Genomic DNA, 20,147 nt, shown 5'->3' with positions numbered 1-20,147 from the left:
GTCAAAAGAACATACAGTTATACTTCATGAATGAATCTGAGAAGGCCAAACTCGATGCAAAGTTTTTCAAAAAATAAATCTTTTGAAAACTTAAGTGCCTTTTTTTGACATTTCAAGAAGATGCGCACAGGTACTTTTCCTCAAAGCTGTTGTTTTGTGTCATAATTAACACCCCTGTATTTGCTGCATTTGAACATGGAATTATGAAGTCCCTTTAATACTATAAATCAGCTTGCTGTTATTCTGTGAAACCCCATTTTGGACAAGAGATCTGTGTAGTGAAAGCAAAGCTTATAAGTAATCAATATGGTTACTTTTTTCTTATTATCTTTACACTGGCCATTCAGTTTTAACATAACGTCAAGCCAAATAGTTGTCTGGCTCATTTTCACATTTTTAGCAGAGTATTAATGAAGATGTCAAAACAAAAAATAACTCCTGTATAATGCATGTTTTTTTTTAAAAAACCTTCCTGAATCTGGATCACCACTGAAATCTAATAATTTTTTTCTTGGATCATAACCTACATCCGAGGCGTGTTTTGTAAAAATCTGATTACAAAAGTGAGCAGTGGGTTCAAATGGCGAGGCCGAAAACACTGACGATACAGTACATGGACTTGTTCTCCCACCTCACTGCACAGCTCCCTGTTTAATGAAATAAACACTGAGTTAGTGACAGCATCACCTCTGCATTTATGCATTTAATGCTACCAGTTTGTGACTCTCTAAGAGACAACCCTTCTCAAGACTAAACTAATATTTGCTGCCAAATATTAGTTTTCCATTTGCAGAAATGTGACAAACTGTTAAAAACAAATATTGAGAGTGTATTTTATTATACAGAGGAGTGTTTGATTTTACCATCAGTAGAGTTGTCCCAGAAGCAGGCGCTAGCAGTTTGTAGACCAGCACCATTTTTCTGCATGATGATGCAGGTTACTGAGGGGAAAAACAAAAACTCAGTTTTAATACCAACTTTTTTTACAACAATTTTTTTTTTCTGACGAGAGAAAACAAACATACCGATATATTTGAAAGGCTTTCCCATTTTGCTGAGCTGACTGAGGCACTGCTCCACTACAGATGTGGACCACTGGTTTACTCTGCTGTGTTGGTAAGTACTTCCTCCTATGGCGGCTTCTACTGACTACAGACACAACAAACTGGAATTAAGAACAGATCTACACCCACAAGGTTATTCTCTTTATCCATCCATTCATCCATCCATTTTCTAGCACTTCATCTTCCACATGAGGGTTAGCCTTAAAAATACAGTAAACGACAATAAATCACACAATCAATCTCTGTTGTACAGCCAGGTGAGCTTCACATAAAACACACATAATGTGTTAATATGTGTCAACACAAATGTAGCCGCATTCATTTGTGCATACCTGTGACCAAAATAAACTAACTAACTAACACAAAAGATACACCTCCACTCACAGACACACACACACACATTTTAATTTATGCAAACAAAGACTAGGTTGGATGTAGTAATAATAATAGAAATTGCACAAAAATAGGAACCAATGAATCACTTTTTCAAAAGTTTTAGGAGAAACCACAGGCAGAGTTATAACTAAATAAATACTAATAATATCAATAAATAAGCAGAACTAAAACGATTAAATGAAATAAATGTTATGATACATGTCAATACATGATATAAATACATGACATTATGTGCCATAAAATATAACTTTATCAGCAAACTACTGAATTTAAATATAGTCAGTGTGGGGGCTTTCGGTGCTGCCTAGCAACCGTCTGCGTTCCTTAGCAACCGACGGTCGCTAAACACAAAAGTTGGTAGCTAAAGAGTATCACTGAGCAGACAAATATGACAACATATTACAACAATGGAAAACATGATTTTTACCTCTTTAATTACTTTGCTCACATCTTCAACGATGAACGCAGTCTGTGGGTGAAGAACAAAAGAGTGCAGTTTAAGCTAGCAGGTTAGCCGAGCAGCTGCTAAATCAAACCGTTTCACAGCGACGGGACACAGAGAAAACGTTTACAGTTGCAGTAAAGATACACGAGGAATAGTTAAAAGTATGACGCCTACCTCCTCTTCTGTTTGATACTCGTCCATGGTTTTATCTCTAACGGAAGCATCAAGTGACTCCGGTTAGTCCGAAAATATAACTTCCGGTCATATTCCTTCAAAATTAAAGTTTAAATAAAGTTTTTGGCTTGTCTATGTTTGCGTAGGAAAATAAGACTTAGACTGAAATCGAGAATGTGTTTTGATGACCACCATTCCAACAACATCCTTTATTAGTTGCCTGGTTGTATTAATCAGATTCAAATTCCAATAATAATAATGTATATTGTTAATGTAAAAGGTTTTGACAGGATGTTGTAGTGACCGGAACCCTCTTAGTTCCCTCTTATTTTGAAGGCTAGAGTGAAGGGGACGTAAGAACTTCTTGCCCTTGGCAACAAAATAATATCTTACACAAATAATAATAATAAACTTGAGTTGTATAGAACTTTTCTTGACACGTTACAAAATCACAGCAAGAGAATTAGCAACAAATTTGCTCATATGGGACAAAACAAGTAACTTAAAATGACCTGTAAAAAAATACAGTGGGTGAGACGAATTTTAAGCTAAAGTGTAAATCTTGAGATTAAAAAAAAAAAAACATTAACTGGTTGATAAAAAAAAAAAAAACGAAAAAAAACCCCGACAGTTTACAACTACCTACAACTACAACGATCTGTGTGGGCAGATCATTATCTCCAGCCGCAACTGATTGGTTCTCTGATATAAACTCCAACCAATCATCAGTGTGGAAATAGCGGCGGAGAAAAACTAAGTTAGTGTGATTGTCGTGGTGGAGAAAGTGGAGTACTTCTTCTACAGGTATGTTTGAAAATAATAATGATAATAATAATAATATTTATGAAAACTGACTAAATTAAAATGTTGTATTTCAAAGTAAGACGTAGTAAAACCGTATAAGTGGCTAATTCTAACGTTTGGTTCCTCGTGTGGGACTGCTGTAGCATTAGCTTCCAACCTGACAGAGGTTGAGAGGAAGGTTTGCAAACATGCAGTTGCTGCCAAATGGACTGTTCCACACTAGCGCTGAGTTTCTTAATGTCTTAATGAGTTCTTATACATGTCTTAATGTATAAATGGGAATAAATCAGGGTAAACTAATATTTTGGAAAATTGCAATTTAATCAATTTATAGTTAAGTCTTAACACAGAATAACGCACATGCATACATACGTTCTGAGAATACAATAAAAATTAAGTTTTATTCGATTTATTTTCCACTCATGGTGAACAGCGCCTAATAAATCTTATATAATCTCGTCAGAAATGTAGTTAGCGCCCTTTGCTGGACAACAGTCTTACTTGCATAACATATATCTGTGACGCCATTAACCAGTCGGAACTAGGATGATTTATAGTTGAAGATGTGACGTCATTTTTACTAGCCAAAGATAACTAGTCACATATATCCGTAATTAAAACTACTTAAGTTTTTAATGTGTATAGGGTTTGTCATTATATATTTAAACAATTAAGTTGTAGAGCGATCTATTTCCAGTTTCAGACTACAATGATATTCTGACTATCTGACACGTAATTCAAGATATCTAAAAATGAGAATATCTGCAATTGAGGATAATTATAAAAAGCTGTCTTGAATTTCCTGGCTGAGTGCAGTTTTCTGGTGCGTCGCCAGGGGGAGACAGACACACTGTAGATTTGTAAACATTTTAGCTTCTAAACGTAAACTCGTCTTATACGGTTATTTTCTCTAATACACACGCTACTGTTATCAAAAACGTTTAGCCAAAATATACATACTGTAATGTGATTGGGTAAGGAATGCTTCAAAATTCCAATAAAGCAAAAATATTCGTTTTTTTTAAAATGGCCCTCGCCTATTGGCTGGTAGCGGAACGAGTCATAGCACTAGCTGACGTAGCATAAACAGAACTGTGCTATTTCTGTCGTTTAACGCGCATTCCAATGTGAATTGTTGCAGCTAACGTTTCCCAAAACGTCTAAGTGTTCGTTCTGCGTATGTTGGTAGATTTTTGTATTTTTAGAAAAAAAAAAAGAGTGAAACCGTGAGTGAGAGTCATATGTAGGAAAATGACTTCTCATTTGAAACGGTGTGTCAGTATCGCTTCTCGGCCTTTTGGCTAAGATCAAGTGTAGTATCTGTTCTTATCAGTTTAATATCTGATACGTCCCCTACCCGGGGACCATATATTAAATTGATTTTTGGAACATGGAGATGGAATAGGGGCTTGCTCCGTCCACTCCGCGCATCGACCTGGTATTGCAGTATCTCCAGGAACGGTGCACCCCCCTTTCACTGTTAAAGAAACAATCCTGTAGGGATGTGGCGCTTTTGTTTATTCTCTTTTGTGATTTATGTATCTGTAAGTGTTTACAACCAAGAACTCTTGCTAAATTATAACGTTTGGTGACTACGTATACTACCTTTAGCAAAACTCGTATAAATAGTTTAATTATCTGTGCACTATTTAGGTTACACAAGTAAGTTATCCTCTTGAAGCATGCTTAAAAAAAGAGAATTATAAGCCTATACACTCACCAGCCACTTTATTAGGTACAGGTGACATCAGCTATGCTGTAGCTTATATGCTTTAAGGTTTTATCTATGTTTAGTACCTCATATTTGATATTCACATTTAGGGCTGCAACTAATGATTATTTTGATTATTAATGAATGTCAATTGTTTTTTATGTGTTTTAATGTTATATGGAGCAAAAATAATTAAATAATTCACATTTAAGAAGCTGGAAAAAAAGATCAGTTCACTTCTTTTAAGTATTAACAAAACACTCAAAAGGATAAATTGATTATCAAAATTGTTAGTGATTTTGTTAACAATTATTGGATTAGTCTTTGCAGCTCGAGATATTGCCTAAGCCTAGGAGAATGTATTTGTTTTAAGCAGCTTTGAGAGGACAAAACAGCAGTGCGACACAGTATGTAGACAAGAATTATTCTTTGTCTGCATCATCAGTGGAAGTTTGGACCACAAACACACATGGAGATTAAGAACCTATTGTTTGATTAGTCTCTTAAAAACAAAACAAAATAAAAAGCGAACAAAACTAATATCACAACAGGTCCATTTATAGTAAGGCTCAGTGAGGAATATGGTTTGGCACAGAATATGTCTGTTGGCTGGTAGCGGAACGAGTCATAGCACTCGCTGACGTAGCATAAACAGAACTGTGCTATTTCTGTCGTTTAACGTGCATTCCAATGTGAATTGTTGCAGCTGACGTTTCCCAAAACGTCAAAGTGTTCGTTCTGCGTTTGTTGGTAGATTTTTGTATTTTTAGAAAAAAATAAAATAAAAAAGTGAAACCGTGAGTGAGAGTCATATGTAGGAAAATGACTTCTCATTTGAAACGGTGTGTCAGTATCGCTTCTCGGCCTTTTGGCTAAGATCAAGTGTAGTATCTGTTCTTATCAGTTTAATATCTGATACGTCCCCTACCCGGGGACCATATATTAAATTGATTTTTGGAACATGGAGATGGAATAGGGGCTTGCTCCGTCCACTCCGCGCATCGACCTGGTATTGCAGTATCTCCAGGAACGGTGCACCCCCTTTTCACTGTTATAGAAATAACTACTTGTATATATGGTTTAACTGTACGAGTTCCTGTGATTAAACTATTTAATTTTAACACTTATAAGTTATCACCTGCATTAGTATTGCATGGTCTTCGGGCTGGCATAGTGATTTATAATTCATTATAAATATTTTTCAACTGTAATAAAACACTTAAGCATTATCAATTGCATACATTGACAGTGATAAAATTAATGACAGCTCTCTCCAATTCAGGAATGTTAAAACATTATGTTTTCACAGTGAACCCAGTTTGCACCTGGATAATGACGAAGCGAAATGGAACTCAGCCATCATTATTTACATTTGTAACACCTTGCCTTACTTTTACTGTGACACATTAAAATGTTAGATATAATTATGATTAGATGCCCCCAAACATGACATTATCAACATTGTTTGTATTGCTAATGTGGTTATAATTGAACATTAACACTGATCTGGGCATTTTTAAATCCAGACTTAAACCTAAATTTATTCAGAATGGCTTTTTAATACCCAGTAGTGTGGTGACACATTCTATTATTTTAGTTCATCCTTTGATTTGTTTCATGAATTTGTTTTTACTGTCGGTCTTTAATGCCGTGTCTGTAATGCTTTTATTTTGTAAAGCACTTTTGTCACCTATGGGTTGTTGTAAAAAGCTATAGAAATAAGTTACATTACATTAAAGCTGTATAGGGTGTAACTTTTAAATCTAAAGAATCGTCTACGGCATTATACATTCAAACCACTGTACTGTCAAATGATTTTTGTTTTATGTGAAGACGGACAGCTGCAAAACAGGTTGGGGTAAGACTTTAAACTCAAAGAAGCACACACACAATGTAAGAACTGAATTCTAAAGCTAAAAAAAAACAGTTATTGAGCAGTTATATTTCTTGAAGACCAAACAGGCAGACTATCCACAACATCATTTCTTGTGATCCATCTTGCAGTATTATTGAACACAAAATGACTGTATGTTAAAGGTTAATAGGTCATACATCCTAGACCCACTGGGTAGAAAAATACTTTCTTTCTACAGATGCAAAAATAATATCATATGGCACCACCACAAAATAAGCAACTAAGGTTAAACTTCAAAATGTATTTAATCACAATGGACTCAAAGTAAAACATGGTTCAGCATTTACTTAAGTTTTCCACATTAGTTTTCCAAAAGTAACTTTCCACATTTCTGTCTGCATTTAAAACAGTGCAGTGCTCATTTGATAATGTCTTAAACAGTCCTGAGTCCAAGTATAGAAGCCCGTCATTTCTGTGTGATGGGGAATGAATTTTGGTCCATTAGCTCGCCGACTCTGTCCTGGAGAGTCTGAACCACTTCTGCCAGGATAAAGAGATGCGTGTCGTCAAGATCTTTGAGGACAAACTTCTTCCCCAAGGCCATAGTTTCATCCAGGTAGAGCAGGAACTGTTTCATTGCAGGATCACTGTTTGTCGAGCAGAGGAAACACATGCTATTAACCGAGGCCATTGCATTAAACACACACACGTAGTTATCACGAAGTAGGGGGACAAATATTTTCAGTTGTACTCACCATTCAACAAGGACACCTTTGTGTACGTTCACCATGTTTTACAAGCAGAGAGAAAGGCTAAATAAAACAAGGAACATAGAGGAAACATGTCAGTACATTACCGAGTCATTTTCACTGAGACGATTTGATAACGTCCAAACATTTAGCGATTAGCTTGTTAGCGTTAACGTTACTCGTAAAGTGCGCTATTCTAGAGACAGTGTAACACATGCTACGACAATAATAAAATACTTAAATCAACAAATAACCAGTAAACATACATACCGAGCTACATTCAAGTAAATAAATATAAAAAGGACGAGTTTCACTACGAGTTGCTCTGCTGTGCCGTGTCTTGCTAACTGGATGTACTGTGATGAATCATGTACGGTATGTGCCGAGGGACAGTCTTCTTTTCAGCACGTTCCGCGTATGGCAAAAACAAACACAGAAATATAATATGATGTATAATAAATGCTGTAACATTCATTGTGAAACCGAATTTGGAATACCTATTGTTACCCACTATTGTGATTTATGTATTTTTAAATGTTAACAACCAGAACTCCCTGTAAAATAATAACGTTTGGGGACTACTTATGTACTACCTTTGGCATAACTTGAATAGTTTAATTACCTGTGTACTATTTAGATTACAAAATGAAAATGCATTCAGTTATCCTCTTGAAGCATGCTTAAAAAAAAGAGAATTATAAGCCTATACACTCACCAGCCACTTTATTAGGTACAGATGACATCAAATATGCTGTAGCATATATGCTGTAAGGTTTTATCTATTTATAGTGCCTCATATTTGATAACCCAAAATTATTAATTTAATGATTTTTTTGTTATATGGAGCAAATTAAATTTAAATAATTCACATTTAAGAAGCTGGAAAAAAAGATTAGTTCACTTCTTTTTAGTATTAACAAAACACCCAAAATGATAAATTGATTATCAAAATTGTTAGTGATTTTGTTAACAATTATTGGATTAGTCTTTGCAGCTCGAGAAATTACCTAAACCTAGGAGAATGTATTTGTTTAAAGCAGCTTTGAGGGGACAAAACAGCAGTGCGACACAGTATGTAGACAAGATTTATTCTTTGTCTGCATCATCAGTGGAAGTTTGGACCACAAACACACATGGAGATTAAGAACCTATTGTTTGATTAGTCCCTTAAAAATAAAACAAAATAAAAAGCGAACAAAACTAATATCACAACAGGTCCATTTATAGTAAGGCTCAGTGAGGAATATGGTTTGGCACAGAATATGTCTGTAATACTGTAATTATGATCAAATATAAATATATTTACAAAAAAATAAACTGGTTGATCTAGTTAAAAATGTAATGCGTGTGAGTGGAAATGGCATGACTGCATCTTAAAGTCTTAAAACATCTTAAAACGGGGCTCCCAAAAAATGAATAGGGTGACAAATAAGTTAATATAATTAAAATCTTTAAAAACTAAACTTAAAAAATAATGTTAAACATGTTTCTGATTAGTAATTAGTGAGACAAACCATACTGGGAAAATGAGTAGGAGAACAAAACATCTTCACAGCTGACAAACTATGATCAAACTAATTTGTTTTTATAAGTGGAACAAGGAGAGGCAGTTATGTTTCTATTTGGTTCGGGGATGTTGGTGAGTGACAGTGCTCTTCTCAGTTTCAAGTATGTAGTAGGTTCTATCAGTGTTTTTGTGTTCACAGACTGTATTCCAGTCAGCGGCTGATGTAGCTGTGCAGTGCTTCCTGGATGAACTGGAGGCTGCGTTTGTACAGGAACGAGTCCTTCCTCTCTGGCTTGCAGATGTTGAGATGATCTACATCCACCTTGATGATCTCCCCGATGCCTAGATCTGAAACCAAATCAGAGCAACTTAAACTGCAGATTAGACCGACAATAGAGCTATAGATCACTGAACTAGAATGCAACTCGATTTGCATGTTTTTGTCGTAACTGACCAAGTCTGAACGAATATTGACTGAATCCAACATGCAAACGACAAAAGTTATGGACACATCCAGGAGGAAGCTACTACCAGCCACAAGCAATGCCTTTAAATTCACCCTATTTTAATCTATATTTCATTAAAAAAACTTAATTGACGTGACTGAGCCCAACTCTGGCTTGAAATGTCCAAACTATGCTCTTTTTACAGATACACAACTTATTCCATAAGTGCTTATTCATACTTGCTGATTGTGCTGGTACCACCAGTATCTTAATCATGGGACCGACGTTTGTTGGCAGTGTCTCTGCGAAGCTCAGCACCTTGAATTCCCTTTGTTTGGCCATATTCAAGAAGTTCTCGTTCAGGTTCCGCAGCGCTGGGGAGTCTTAACACACAAACAACAGCAAACAGAAGATGTTGAACAATGTCAGTGAAACAGTTGTGGCCTGCAGAATTTATTTTATTCACTTACCTTTACAGAGTTCTCGGACTTCTACAGAGGGAAAGAGGAGATATCTGACACTGACAGAGTACTCCGCCATGGAGGTACCACGGTGAGGAACACTGTAGAACATGATGCCCTTGGTGTTTTTTAACAGCCCTTGCATGTCCGGGTCCTCCGAGGCATCCAGCAGCATTTTCTTAACCAGTAACCCTGAAGCAAAAATAAATACAAGAGGACACAGACAAACACAGGACCTTTAAAATCCACCACATACAAACAAAGATCAAGTCCCTGACATCCCTGAAAATCTGACATACTTGTGAAAGGAAAAGACTCTCAAAATACCTCCCATACTGTGGGCTACCCAGACCACAGGCCTCTCTCCAACACCAGCCAACTTTAATTTCTTAAGCAGCTCTTGACTTCTGTAGGCCAAAGACTTCCTAAAGACACCAGTGCAGAGGAAAAAGTCACCAATTTGTATTCTGATAATTTGCTGGAAATTAGTATAATAGACTTTAGAACACTAGGTCAGTAGAGGATGGTAGGGGTTCTCTACCACCCTCAGTGAAATAAAACACCAGTGGACATGTCAATAAAACTATGGCTTCTTCACCTCTGATTTTCAGCAGGACACTTGGCCACCCAGTCACTGAGGTGACTATCGTACTCCACAGATAGTATTCTCAGATTTGGACAGTCAGCCGCCAACCAAGACTGCCAATAAGAGAGGGAGTTAAATTATTTGATGATGCACAAGGCCTCACATTTAACTAAACTTTATTTATTCTCCCCAATAGACATAGAGATCAATCCAGTAGATTCCATTTTATTAAGGTAAAAAACACAAGAAAACACTGTATGGAAATCTTGTTCCTCCAAACAAGTTAAGGGGAAGTCATTTGTTACCTTTGGCCAGCACTCTGTATAGTCGCCCCAGCTGCCTGACTCCTTCTCTTCATCTAACGTATTGCGGTCCTTCTGCCGCCATGTTTTAAAAGCCGCCCCTAGAATCCCATGGATGAACAGCACGTCTGCTTTGATTGGCTCACTAGAAATAAGAAACACTGTTAAAGTGAGGTGTTGCTTTAAAAAGGTGAAATCAAATTTGACTGAGTTTAACGATCGCGTGACAAGAACAATTAATTGTTTTTTCCTACTTGCCACGTGTTTGTGGATGGAGGATGTAGACGCCGTCTTGGTATTTCTCTTTTAGAGTCTCCCTGTCCAGGTTGGCCAGAGCGCGAGCTGCGTGAGATGCCTGCATGACATGAGGAGAGTGCATCATCTCTGCCAGGACGGACACCCATCCTGGAGGTGGGTAAGGAAAACATAACAACAAAATGATGCCATTATAATCTACGGAAAACAACTGAACCTAAAATTATTCAAAATAAATATTAAAGGTACATATACAAATTGTGATAAATGGTATGAAAACAAACTGTTATAAGAGTTATGGGGTAACAACTAATGATTACTTTTACAGTCAATTGATCTGATTTTTCTCCTTAAAACCTCAAAATGTTGATTTTCTCAAATGTCTTATTTTGTCCACAAGCCAAAATCATTAAGTTTTATTGGGGTTTCCATTATTATATGGAGCAAAGAAACCAGAAAATATTCACGTTTAAAGAAGTGGAAAAATAAGAGAGCTTGTTTTTAATTATTAACAAAAACACACAAAAAAATGTGTCTACTTTGGTTGTCGCACAAAAAAAATATAAAGATGTCTGAAGGATTTATTAGTGGCTATGTATTTTATAGATTAAGTATGTAAAAGAAGGATTTTTTTGGGATGTTTAATATCCCAAGTCTAAGATTACTCATAAGCACAACCATCTCTTAAATAACCTGACAGGTTCTAGACTTACCAGACTGGGCTATAGCCTGGTGAGCGCTCTCGTGTAGCGCCAAGTTTCCTATGATTCGAATGATGTTCCTTTGAATCTTCAGGGAGTCTCTACGGAGCCGATAAACCCTCTGGAGGAGCTGCAGGCCCCCATTGGCAACTATGTGGTCACAGTGGCTCTGGACCTGCAGACAATAAACACACGTTTTAGTAAGTGCAGTACAGTTATTCACTCACTTTTTAAAGTACATTTTTTACCTTTTACAGACTACTTTTTGTAATATTAAAAGAGTTAACGTGATAATGCTGAAATTACAATATAATAGATGACCCTTTGCCTTATTGTTACTCAATAAGATGGTTGTTCACCTATGGACCAGATTAACTGTATACTTGCATGTAGATAAAAGCCACTCAAGCCACAATTCAGCATAACTTAACCTGCTTATTGTTGAAATGATCCTTTACTTGCCTAATTTTAAAAATGTCAATTGTTTTTAACAAAGAATCAAATAATTTAGATACAATTATTACCTTCGAGTGCTGTACCAGTGCCTGCACACAGAAGGACTCCACCTTCTCTGAGGGGACAGAGGTGAGGCTCTGGGTGTACGGCAGTCCATTGCCACCAAAACACCAAAGACCGCCCTACAACACAAGAGAGTGTTCATGAGATATTTAAGCTTTCAAACTTTACAAGAGATTTATGACATTTGTTCTAGGCTGTCTTCTTCATAAAAAAACAGATATGTGTACAGGTATGCATCCTTCTGTTATGATTACCCGTTGTGCTGCCATGGACTGAGTGCTTTCTCTGAGGGCCAGTGAAGTGAAGTACTGAACACATTTGTCCACCTCAGACTGAGGCAGAGACGCCAGCAGCTTCCTCAGTCCGTCCTCTAGTGACAAACCCTGTGAAGTTATTGACACATCTCAGTGTCCACTTTATGTAAAACACATGTGTGAGGCAAAGGTTTACTAGGATACATACATCTTCCAGGTCAGGCAGCATGGGTGGTGGCAGGAAGAACCGCAGGTCTACCTGAGGGATCCGGGCCAGGCCCACTGCTGTTCGCTGGTCTATGACCTGTGCTGCTGTGCGGTACTGGTAGTCTGCAACATTGACATGTGAGTGATATAATTCCCCTGCTTTTTTCCCCCCTTATTGTACTCTTTTGCATATGCAACAGCTTTTGCACATTTACCATGCCAGTGGTGATTATCTGCAAGCTCCTGTATAGCCTGTAGTCTGTCGGCTTTATTTGCCGACTGTGTTCTCTTCAGCAGGACCCACATCGCCACCTCATGTGGGTCTGCATCTACATGGGTAAAGTGCTCTAAAACATTCAGACACAGGACAAACGGATTAAACATTTAGTGATGGAAGAAAAGAAAGGTGCGTAAGCTTTACTAAGCAGACTCTAAAATGCTCTGGAATTTCATTCAAACTCCTACTGCCTACAATGACTATCAAGATCTACAGTACCACCTTCAGATTAGCTACAGCTTGGCAGTTACACACCTTGTGTCCTCAGTTTGGCAGCTGTTCATAATTACAGGTCAAAAGTCAATTTTAATAGAGATTGCACTGGAATATAATGTTTGAGCAAGTGATGGAATTAATATAAGCAGCATAAAATAATCTGCCGTGTATATGACAGCTGCACAATAAACACATGAATGCACAAACTATGTGACTTTAAAAAACAGGATGTGCAAGCCAGGTGTTTCCTTTGGTCTCTTTTTTCACTGGGTAAAATGTGAGAAACTGTAGCATTCTGAGAATTAGTATTTTGGATGGTTGTAAGTGCAACTTTTGCTCTTCAAATCAGGAAACACTGGCTTATGGTGAACTTGTATAGTAAAAGGCAAATTTTGGTTCCTTACCATCCAGTGAATGTAGCAAAAGCCTGGAGGATAATTCCAGAAACCGTCGTGCTGCTCTGTGAAGTTCCCTCCTTGCTTTGTATGTAAGCCCTGACACATACACACAGTGGAAAAATAACTACAATGACCTTCTACAATATCAGGATTTCATTTTTGTTACCAAGATAAATAGTATATATATACTAATGTCATGGTTGTCTGTTGGTCTCACAGTATTTTAATGTTGTTTGGTGATTGTTCCATTAAACAAATGAACTTTGAGTAGTGGAAGTGAGATCAGTCATCAGACTGACCCAGATATTAAAACAGGAAAGACAGTGGCAGGGAGAGGAAGAAAAGACAGGAAGTGATGTTTGCAGATGTCACCGAGCACCTGGGCATGAAAAATTCAGTCTGAATGTATGCTCATACTAAACATTCAGCCCATCTGGTAAAGTAGGGCCATGTCTAAAAACAATACATCCAAACGACTTTGTAAGTGTTTTAAAGGCTCAGAATAAGGCATTCCTTACCTGCTGCAAGGTTCTCCTTTTCATCGGAGGAAGTGGCTTTTAGATAAATGTAAGACTTGTACTTCTCTTGGAAAATTGCACTGGTGTCAATTGTCACAGCCTTGTCCAAGGCTACAACCTCATATGTAATAAAAATACAGCCCCTGCGGAGAGATAATGGATAACAGTCTTTCGCACAAACAGTACAGATCGGATATGGGTTCGTTTTGGATTCAAGGATTAAAATCTGCAAGTACATATTTGCCTTACCCTAAAAAAACTGCACCAGTTACTTTGGCAACCGTTCCTACAGTTTGACACAAAAGAAAAAATGTATTAAACTTTTAAAACTGTTAACAAGGCATAGATGTTGAATTACTGCTGATTAGATTGCTAACGACAAATTTCGGTCCTTTAACTCACTCAAGTCTTTCCACTGAAGCACTTTCTTCACTCCAGGTGACCCAGCTGTGCTCAGTCTCCGACAGCGGATCAAACGTAGAGCTGCAACAGACATTCTCTGCTTGTGTACCTGCAGTATGTTTTGGGCCAAGTTTTGTTTATCACATCAACAAGCACCTTTTTCTAAAACTAGGATTACTTTAAGGTTGACAGGTCTGTGGTTTCCCAATGGAATTTGATCTGTTGAGTCAAGATGTTTTGCATATACGACATGGACCGTAAAAGTGAGCGTTCTTTAAGTGTCTTTAGAAGTGACATTGGATATTCTTATCACTGTAAAGCATCAGGGTTAGTCTGCTACAAGAGAAACGGGTAGATTCAATTATTTTAAATCAACATGTAGCCAATTTACATCTGTTAATTTGTCGAAACACACTTACTGTAGTTAAATGTAGTACTGTATTTCAGACGATACACCTAATGTTCATTCACAGCCACCTGTAATGTTGTGGTTCACAGCAGTAAATCCATGACATGAGTCAGTAAAATCATGTCATAGAGCAGGGGTCTCAAATTCAAACATTTTTAAGAGTTAAGGGTGGGTGATATGAAAAGTATATCAACATATTCTGTTTTGTTGATATGGAACAATATATAACTCACAGTAAAAATGTATGTATGGTGTAAAATTAATCTTTGCATTAAAAAACAACATACAGAAATAACAAGTTTTGGATCCATTATAAAGGGAGGGTGCTTTTAATGCAGGCACAATAAATGTGTGCTTTTTGGTGTTGACTTTACAGATGTTAACACCAAAAACACATTAGGCAATAACATTAATGCTGTTGGATTTGTGACGGTGGTGTAGTTTGAGTTGAGAGGATTGTTTTGTCAGACCTGGCAACCTGGATTTGACAGTTGTATATCGATATCATTTGGTCCGTTGCTTTTCTGCTTAAGCCATTTTAATAACAAATAATATAAAATATGAGGCGGAACAGTTACACTTCTCTTCAAGGCTGTAATGAACACACATGCGTACAGTACCAACGTTTAACGGTGACAAATAATAAACGCTGTATGTAGTCGTTTAACAAACTCTTGACCCCCTGCTAAAGTTAGCTTAGCTTCCGTTTACTCGCACTAAATAGTGAAGCCAGCAGTGTCGAGCTGAATAAAGCGACTGACAGGTAGTTCGATACCGTATGTTAATGTAAGCCAACCTTTGTGAACTATTCATAATTTAAACACAACACTGAACACGAAGCTAAATTAACACTGACACACGACATATGTTTAGCTAGCGTTTCGCTGTCAAACAAACCCTTTCCAGCGGTTTTATTTCCAAAATTGAGTAGTGATATTTACCTTTTTGACCGACTGACCGACCGGTTTGAAAACGAGCACAGGCCGAACTATTCCTCACCACCAACACTTCACTCTCTGCTGCGGCTGCTGTTCATAAACACAACGTCAACGTGTCGCACAAATAAGGCGTCATTTACCGCCACTCATGCAAAAGGTAGGTCATTAATAACAGAAAAAAAGAGAATGTTATACAATTTGATTTTTTCATATATACAAGGTTAAAGCCTAACACAGAGAGAACACATTAAGGACTTCATTTTTTTGTTAATTTAGGTTTTTATTAAACCATAAAGAAAAAACTAAACAAAACACAGATAGTACATCACAGTAGTACACAACACTGAGATAGGTTGCCAGAGATTTCTGATTAAATTACATAATAATGATGTCCTGCCAGGAAATCATTGTTGGGGTTTCTGCTTTCATTGTACTGGACAATTCTTACACTAAATTATAGTTGTTACTGTGTATTCTTTGCTAAGTGTCCATGGGTTATCAGGTCACCTCCTTATGAAGCCCCTGCAGGGTTGAGGCTGCAAGTTCTGTTATTATTAGTCCCTCAGCCAATTATTCAAACAGACCTATTTAAACAATCTGATTTCCTTGTTTATGCTAGATATTGTGCTACTCCTGATTTTACTCTCTAACTCTGTACAGGCAAACTTCAACTTCCTTTAATTTGAGACATAATATATGTACAGTATTAAGGCTAAGCATCCTCTCTTTCCACAATGACATTCTTATGAAGTTACTGTATATTGAACACTTTTTGTATTAGTTTGTATATTTTATTTTATTGTCCCTTTATTCAGGTGGTAGGCTTTTAGCCAGATCATGTTCCCATTGTTGTTTTAATTGTATACATAGTATTACAGGAGAAAAGGTAAGAAGTTATGGATGATTCAAATCAGAAAACCACCACCTAACCAACTTTGTGAGGTTACTTCAGGTTTGGCCCTGGATTTACAAGGTTAGAAAGGTGTTTCACTTAACCCATGAAGTAAATTGCCATGGTATATGTGGACAATGAGTATATTTTCACATGTCATTTTGAAGGATTTTGCCATTCCAGACATGTCATGTGTCCACTCTGGTTTTATAGAGAACCTCTAAGAACATAGTTAAATGTATTAAATAATGACAAAGCTTTGTTTGAATCATACAAAACCCCTTTGATTTCTAGCAGAATTCCTGTCAGCTTTGTTTGTACACTTTTGTTGTGTCACTGCAGCTCAGCACAACGTGAGGGCACTGTGACAATAATTGGACGTAATTACAAATGAATGTACCAGTCAGATTGACCTCATCTCTCCCCTCTGTAAACAGTTGAGCGTTATTATTGTATTTTTCCTCTGACTAACTGAAGGCAGAGCATAAAAAGATATCCTGGATATTTTGCTTCCTAGTACAGACCCCAGGGCACTGTGGTTGTTTTGCTTGTGCTAGTTAACATGCTTCAGTCCCAGTATGAAACACGCAATAGTCATGTGTTGTTTCTTGTTTTTTTTATTGCATTAATTTATGAGTTCAGTAAATCACATTCAAACATACATAACACACAAACACTACTTGCACCCAGTGCCCTCTTTTTGTCCCTCTCATGCTCTCTGTGCACACTATAACATGCAAACACACCCTAAATTATTTTCAACCACAAGCACCCACATACTCTGTAAAACACGAGTGAAACAGCAGTTAAAACATCAAATGAGTTTAAAGCTGCCTCCACTAAGTGTTGCATAGATATTTCAGAGACACATCTACAATTTAGTAATTGAAGGGTGACACACAAACACTCATCTTTCTTTGGATTACACATACACACACTCAAACTCACACAATCCCATCTTTTGCATAGTTGGGTTAGATGATCAGCACGGAGAAAGCCTCACGTCCCAAATGCCCAGTCAGCAGAATGCCCAGTCAGCAGAATGTATTTGTAAATTATTCTAAACAAACAAAATATTTTGTGCAAGCATACATAAAGACTCTATCACCATTCAATACAGACTGCTGGTTTTTAGCAGTGATAAATTCCCCCTCCTTAAATAAGCAGTCATGGTCACCTTGAAGAAAGGGTCAAATTTAGTGTTTTAAATATTTTGTCAGTATTTAATGAAGAATCGCAAGTATACTTTTGTCAAAACCACACATATATATATATATATATATATATATATTAACTAACTTAAAGACATACAGATGTGATTGTTGTTGCAGATTGTCATTCTCACAAGCAGGACACACGATTGACCTTGACTTCTGTGGTTGTCTCCATGCACCTTCACCTGGTCCCATAAATCAGTACAGCTTTATTTACCTATCAGTTGTAAATCCATTTGCAACTACGGGCTCATCCATTCAGTGTCATAATGTTGCTCCCCTTTCTTAGGTGCGCGTTTCCTGATAAGCTCTAATAATGCTCTCATAAGCTGGAGGTGGGGTCGGTGTAGCCTGGAAACCCCTCAGACCATTGTTCCCCCAGAATGACTCAGGTCTGGGTGGGGTGGCAGTCAGCTGGGCTGCACTGTGGGCTGATCCTGTCGTTGTGGTGAGAGTGGGTGTACGAGGCAGCGTGGTCTGGCTTCCCTCCTCTGCCTCTCTAGCGATTTGGCTGCACTGGAGCAGAGGGTGGAAAGTGGAGGCCCTGAAGCTGGATTTGTGCCCCAGTGGGTCAATGTGATCTGGGGAGGAAGTCTGGCGATGGAAGCTAAAGGCGGCACTGATCAAACTGTTGTTGCTGCGCCGGTCGTAGCTGCTGTTGCGGTTAAAGCCCGGGCGGTTGCGCGAGGGGGTGCGTGATTGGTGAGGTGGGCGGCGGGTGATGCTGGCAGAGCCTGCTCTCCGTCTGGACATCCAGGTCAAGATCACGTAAACCAGAGCCCCCAAAAGCAGGCCCACCGCAATGGACACACAGAAAGCTATGATCAGAGGGACTGTGAAGAGAGAAACATATCAATGTGGATATTTTATGGTTTTCGCTGCAGTATTTTTTTATCAACATTTCCAAAACATCTTCCAAAGTCTTTGTTTCTACATGATTATTTTCATATCTCTTCCACTCAAAATGTTTTTGTGAGGGGCAAAATAGCACTGTACAAGCATGACATCTAATTGCACTTTATCCCTAATAACAGTACTTTTTTTATCATCCCCTGGAAGTGGAAGGAATTTTAATTAGAATCTTTGGCCTCAAGATTACAAAAAAACATCTGTTTGTAACAAGTGGAGTATTGCCAGCAGTGTTTTACAAGATTGTGTGTCTTGACAAAGTAATAACAGGCTTTAATCTTAAAGGAGAAAGTCCTTTGGAGACAACAAACCCCATTGCTTTTTTCCCCCCACAAAAAAGGCACTGACTTTTGCTCAGTGCGACTTGCTTTGGAAGCAGTTCCAGTATGAGTGTGCTTGAGAGAAGAGAGAGAATGCGGTGGCTACGACAAATCCCTCTGGACTTTTGTCAAAGAAAACAAATCACTTTCCTTTCAAAACAGTTATATGTAAAAAAAAAAAAATATATCAAACTTATTTTTTGCTATTTTGCTACCAACCCATATTTCCACTGCAGTGTTTCTGTGACTTTCAGAAAGGGAAAGCAGACACTGGTCAAAAATCATCTGGAAATTACATTTAGGAAAGCCTACACAAAGTAGCAGCACCTTATAGACCTGGACTCAGTGTTTTGGGAAACTGAGAACGGTTTCTTTGACTATTGTAATTTGTTTGATCAAGTACTCTACAAAAGGACACAGACTCATGTACTTTATCTACTCCAGGGGCGATTAAAGCTTAAGTTTCATAGGGTACAGGAGTGTCAATCAGAGAGACCACATGAAAAAGACCAGCTAAGAGAGACGGGAAATTAGAAAAACTCACCCGCATCAAAAGACTCAAGTATTTCCAGAAAGAGATTTGTGTTGTTCTCAGCCATGACTTAATCGTTTCCCCTTGAGAAGAAGAGAGATTTAACACAGTCTTTATTTTACTCTCTTCTTCTCCCTGCTCCTCTTCTTCTGTCAGTTCTTTCTCGTCTTTTTGTTTTCCTTATGGGTTTTCCTGTCTTTCTGCCTCCCCTCTTTCCGTCCTCTCACTTTCTCCCTCCTTCGACCCTTGCTCACTTTCTCTGTCAGTATGTCTGTGTCCCTCAGAGAAAGCCTCAGCCTAGAGGCACACAGGGACTGGCAGCAAACTCTGGCAGTCCTCTTGTTTATGGAAGCGGAAAACTACACTGTCACGTTTCCTGCTTTTCTGCTTGAAATTAGCAACAGGAGTGGCTTATCTGTACGGGACAGAGATCCTGGAGGTGGGGAGACGGGGTGTTGTTGTAATCACTTCCTGCCCCATCATTTCCTTCAGGTTGATTAATGTAATTCATTATCACCCCAAAGTCGTTCTTCAGCTTGGAAAGTGCACCACAGCCACCAGTGTTTTTATTCCTCGAAGGGACTATAGATATTTAAATTTGTTCGTGATTTTTTTTCCCCCTCCCACCACAGAGACCACAGGCAACAGTTTTGCCATTAGCTGCAGGAGAAGTTAGAGTCCTGGGT

At 37.9% G+C, this 20,147-nt stretch overlaps 4 protein-coding genes and 2 non-coding genes across 6 annotated transcripts; 2 read left to right on the top strand and 4 right to left on the bottom strand.

Moving 5' to 3' along the window:
- Positions 1–464: 464 nt before the first annotated feature.
- Positions 465–2,166, bottom strand: dynlt1b (dynein light chain Tctex-type 1b). The gene is made up of 5 exons (XM_058614261.1): positions 2,080–2,166; positions 1,888–1,929; positions 1,026–1,149; positions 864–941; positions 465–647 (listed from the first exon to the last, which is right to left on the bottom strand). Exons 1-5 carry the CDS (start codon positions 2,104–2,106, stop codon positions 577–579), a joined length of 342 nt encoding a protein of 113 aa, XP_058470244.1. The 5' UTR covers positions 2,107–2,166; the 3' UTR covers positions 465–576.
- Positions 2,167–4,164: 1,998 nt separating this feature from the next.
- Positions 4,165–4,355, top strand: LOC131444235 (U2 spliceosomal RNA). Its single transcript, XR_009233707.1, has one exon. It is a non-coding gene; the product is annotated as a U2 spliceosomal RNA (small nuclear RNA).
- Positions 4,356–5,446: 1,091 nt separating this feature from the next.
- On the top strand, positions 5,447–5,637 carry LOC131444225 (U2 spliceosomal RNA). Its single transcript, XR_009233697.1, has one exon. It is a non-coding gene; the product is annotated as a U2 spliceosomal RNA (small nuclear RNA).
- Positions 5,638–6,735: 1,098 nt separating this feature from the next.
- gtf2h5 (general transcription factor IIH, polypeptide 5) lies at positions 6,736–7,622 on the bottom strand. Its single transcript, XM_058614277.1, has 3 exons — positions 7,469–7,622; positions 7,205–7,261; positions 6,736–7,096 (listed from the first exon to the last, which is right to left on the bottom strand). Exons 2-3 carry the CDS (start codon positions 7,237–7,239, stop codon positions 6,916–6,918), a joined length of 216 nt encoding a protein of 71 aa, XP_058470260.1. The 5' UTR covers positions 7,240–7,261; positions 7,469–7,622; the 3' UTR covers positions 6,736–6,915.
- Positions 7,623–8,270: 648 nt separating this feature from the next.
- On the bottom strand, positions 8,271–15,736 carry serac1 (serine active site containing 1). The gene is made up of 17 exons (XM_058614276.1): positions 15,598–15,736; positions 14,248–14,356; positions 14,095–14,131; positions 13,846–13,988; positions 13,334–13,423; positions 12,652–12,783; positions 12,438–12,559; positions 12,230–12,358; positions 11,981–12,094; positions 11,469–11,631; positions 10,755–10,905; positions 10,504–10,645; positions 10,211–10,311; positions 9,940–10,037; positions 9,622–9,804; positions 9,391–9,534; positions 8,271–9,053 (listed from the first exon to the last, which is right to left on the bottom strand). The coding sequence occupies exons 2-17, from the start codon at positions 14,339–14,341 to the stop codon at positions 8,917–8,919; spliced, it is 1,980 nt and encodes a 659-aa protein (XP_058470259.1). The 5' UTR covers positions 14,342–14,356; positions 15,598–15,736; the 3' UTR covers positions 8,271–8,916.
- A 998-nt stretch (positions 15,737–16,734) lies between these two features.
- myct1a (myc target 1a) lies at positions 16,735–19,832 on the bottom strand. The gene is made up of 2 exons (XM_058613763.1): positions 19,474–19,832; positions 16,735–18,533 (listed from the first exon to the last, which is right to left on the bottom strand). Exons 1-2 carry the CDS (start codon positions 19,526–19,528, stop codon positions 17,986–17,988), a joined length of 603 nt encoding a protein of 200 aa, XP_058469746.1. The 5' UTR covers positions 19,529–19,832; the 3' UTR covers positions 16,735–17,985.
- Positions 19,833–20,147: the final 315 nt, after the last annotated feature.

The sequence above is a fragment of the Solea solea genome, chromosome 17 (assembly GCF_958295425.1).
Source record: "Solea solea chromosome 17, fSolSol10.1, whole genome shotgun sequence".
NCBI classification, from domain to species: Eukaryota; Metazoa; Chordata; class Actinopteri; order Pleuronectiformes; family Soleidae; genus Solea; species Solea solea.
Note: the sequence above shows the minus strand (reverse complement) of the source record. Positions and strands in the feature narration are given on the sequence as shown.

What these genes read in the sequence shown, in the direction of transcription:
- dynlt1b (XM_058614261.1), bottom strand. Translation starts at nt 2,106, where the DNA reads ATGGACGAGTATCAAACAGAAGAGGAG. An exon ending in AGTATCAAACAGAAGAGGAG is followed by an intron (nt 1,930 to 2,079) that starts GTAGGCGTCATA and finishes CTTCACCCACAG; the next exon opens with ACTGCGTTCATCGTTGAAGA. An exon ending in CTGGGACAACTCTACTGATG is followed by an intron (nt 648 to 863) that starts GTAAAATCAAAC and finishes TTCATTAAACAG; the next exon opens with GGAGCTGTGCAGTGAGGTGG.
- gtf2h5 (XM_058614277.1), bottom strand. Translation starts at nt 7,239, where the DNA reads ATGGTGAACGTACACAAAGGTGTCCTTGTTGAATG. An exon ending in AAAGGTGTCCTTGTTGAATG is followed by an intron (nt 7,097 to 7,204) that starts GTGAGTACAACT and finishes CTCGACAAACAG; the next exon opens with TGATCCTGCAATGAAACAGT.
- serac1 (XM_058614276.1), bottom strand. Translation starts at nt 14,341, where the DNA reads ATGTCTGTTGCAGCTCTACGTTTGATCCGCTGTCGGAGACTGAGCACA. An exon ending in CATCCACAAACACGTGGCAA is followed by an intron (nt 10,646 to 10,754) that starts GTAGGAAAAAAC and finishes TCTTATTTCTAG; the next exon opens with TGAGCCAATCAAAGCAGACG. An exon ending in TGTCCTGCTGAAAATCAGAG is followed by an intron (nt 10,038 to 10,210) that starts GTGAAGAAGCCA and finishes TGGTGTCTTTAG; the next exon opens with GAAGTCTTTGGCCTACAGAA.
- myct1a (XM_058613763.1), bottom strand. Translation starts at nt 19,528, where the DNA reads ATGGCTGAGAACAACACAAATCTCTTTCTGGAAATACTTGAGTCTTTT. An exon ending in ACTTGAGTCTTTTGATGCGG is followed by an intron (nt 18,534 to 19,473) that starts GTGAGTTTTTCT and finishes CTCTCTTCACAG; the next exon opens with TCCCTCTGATCATAGCTTTC.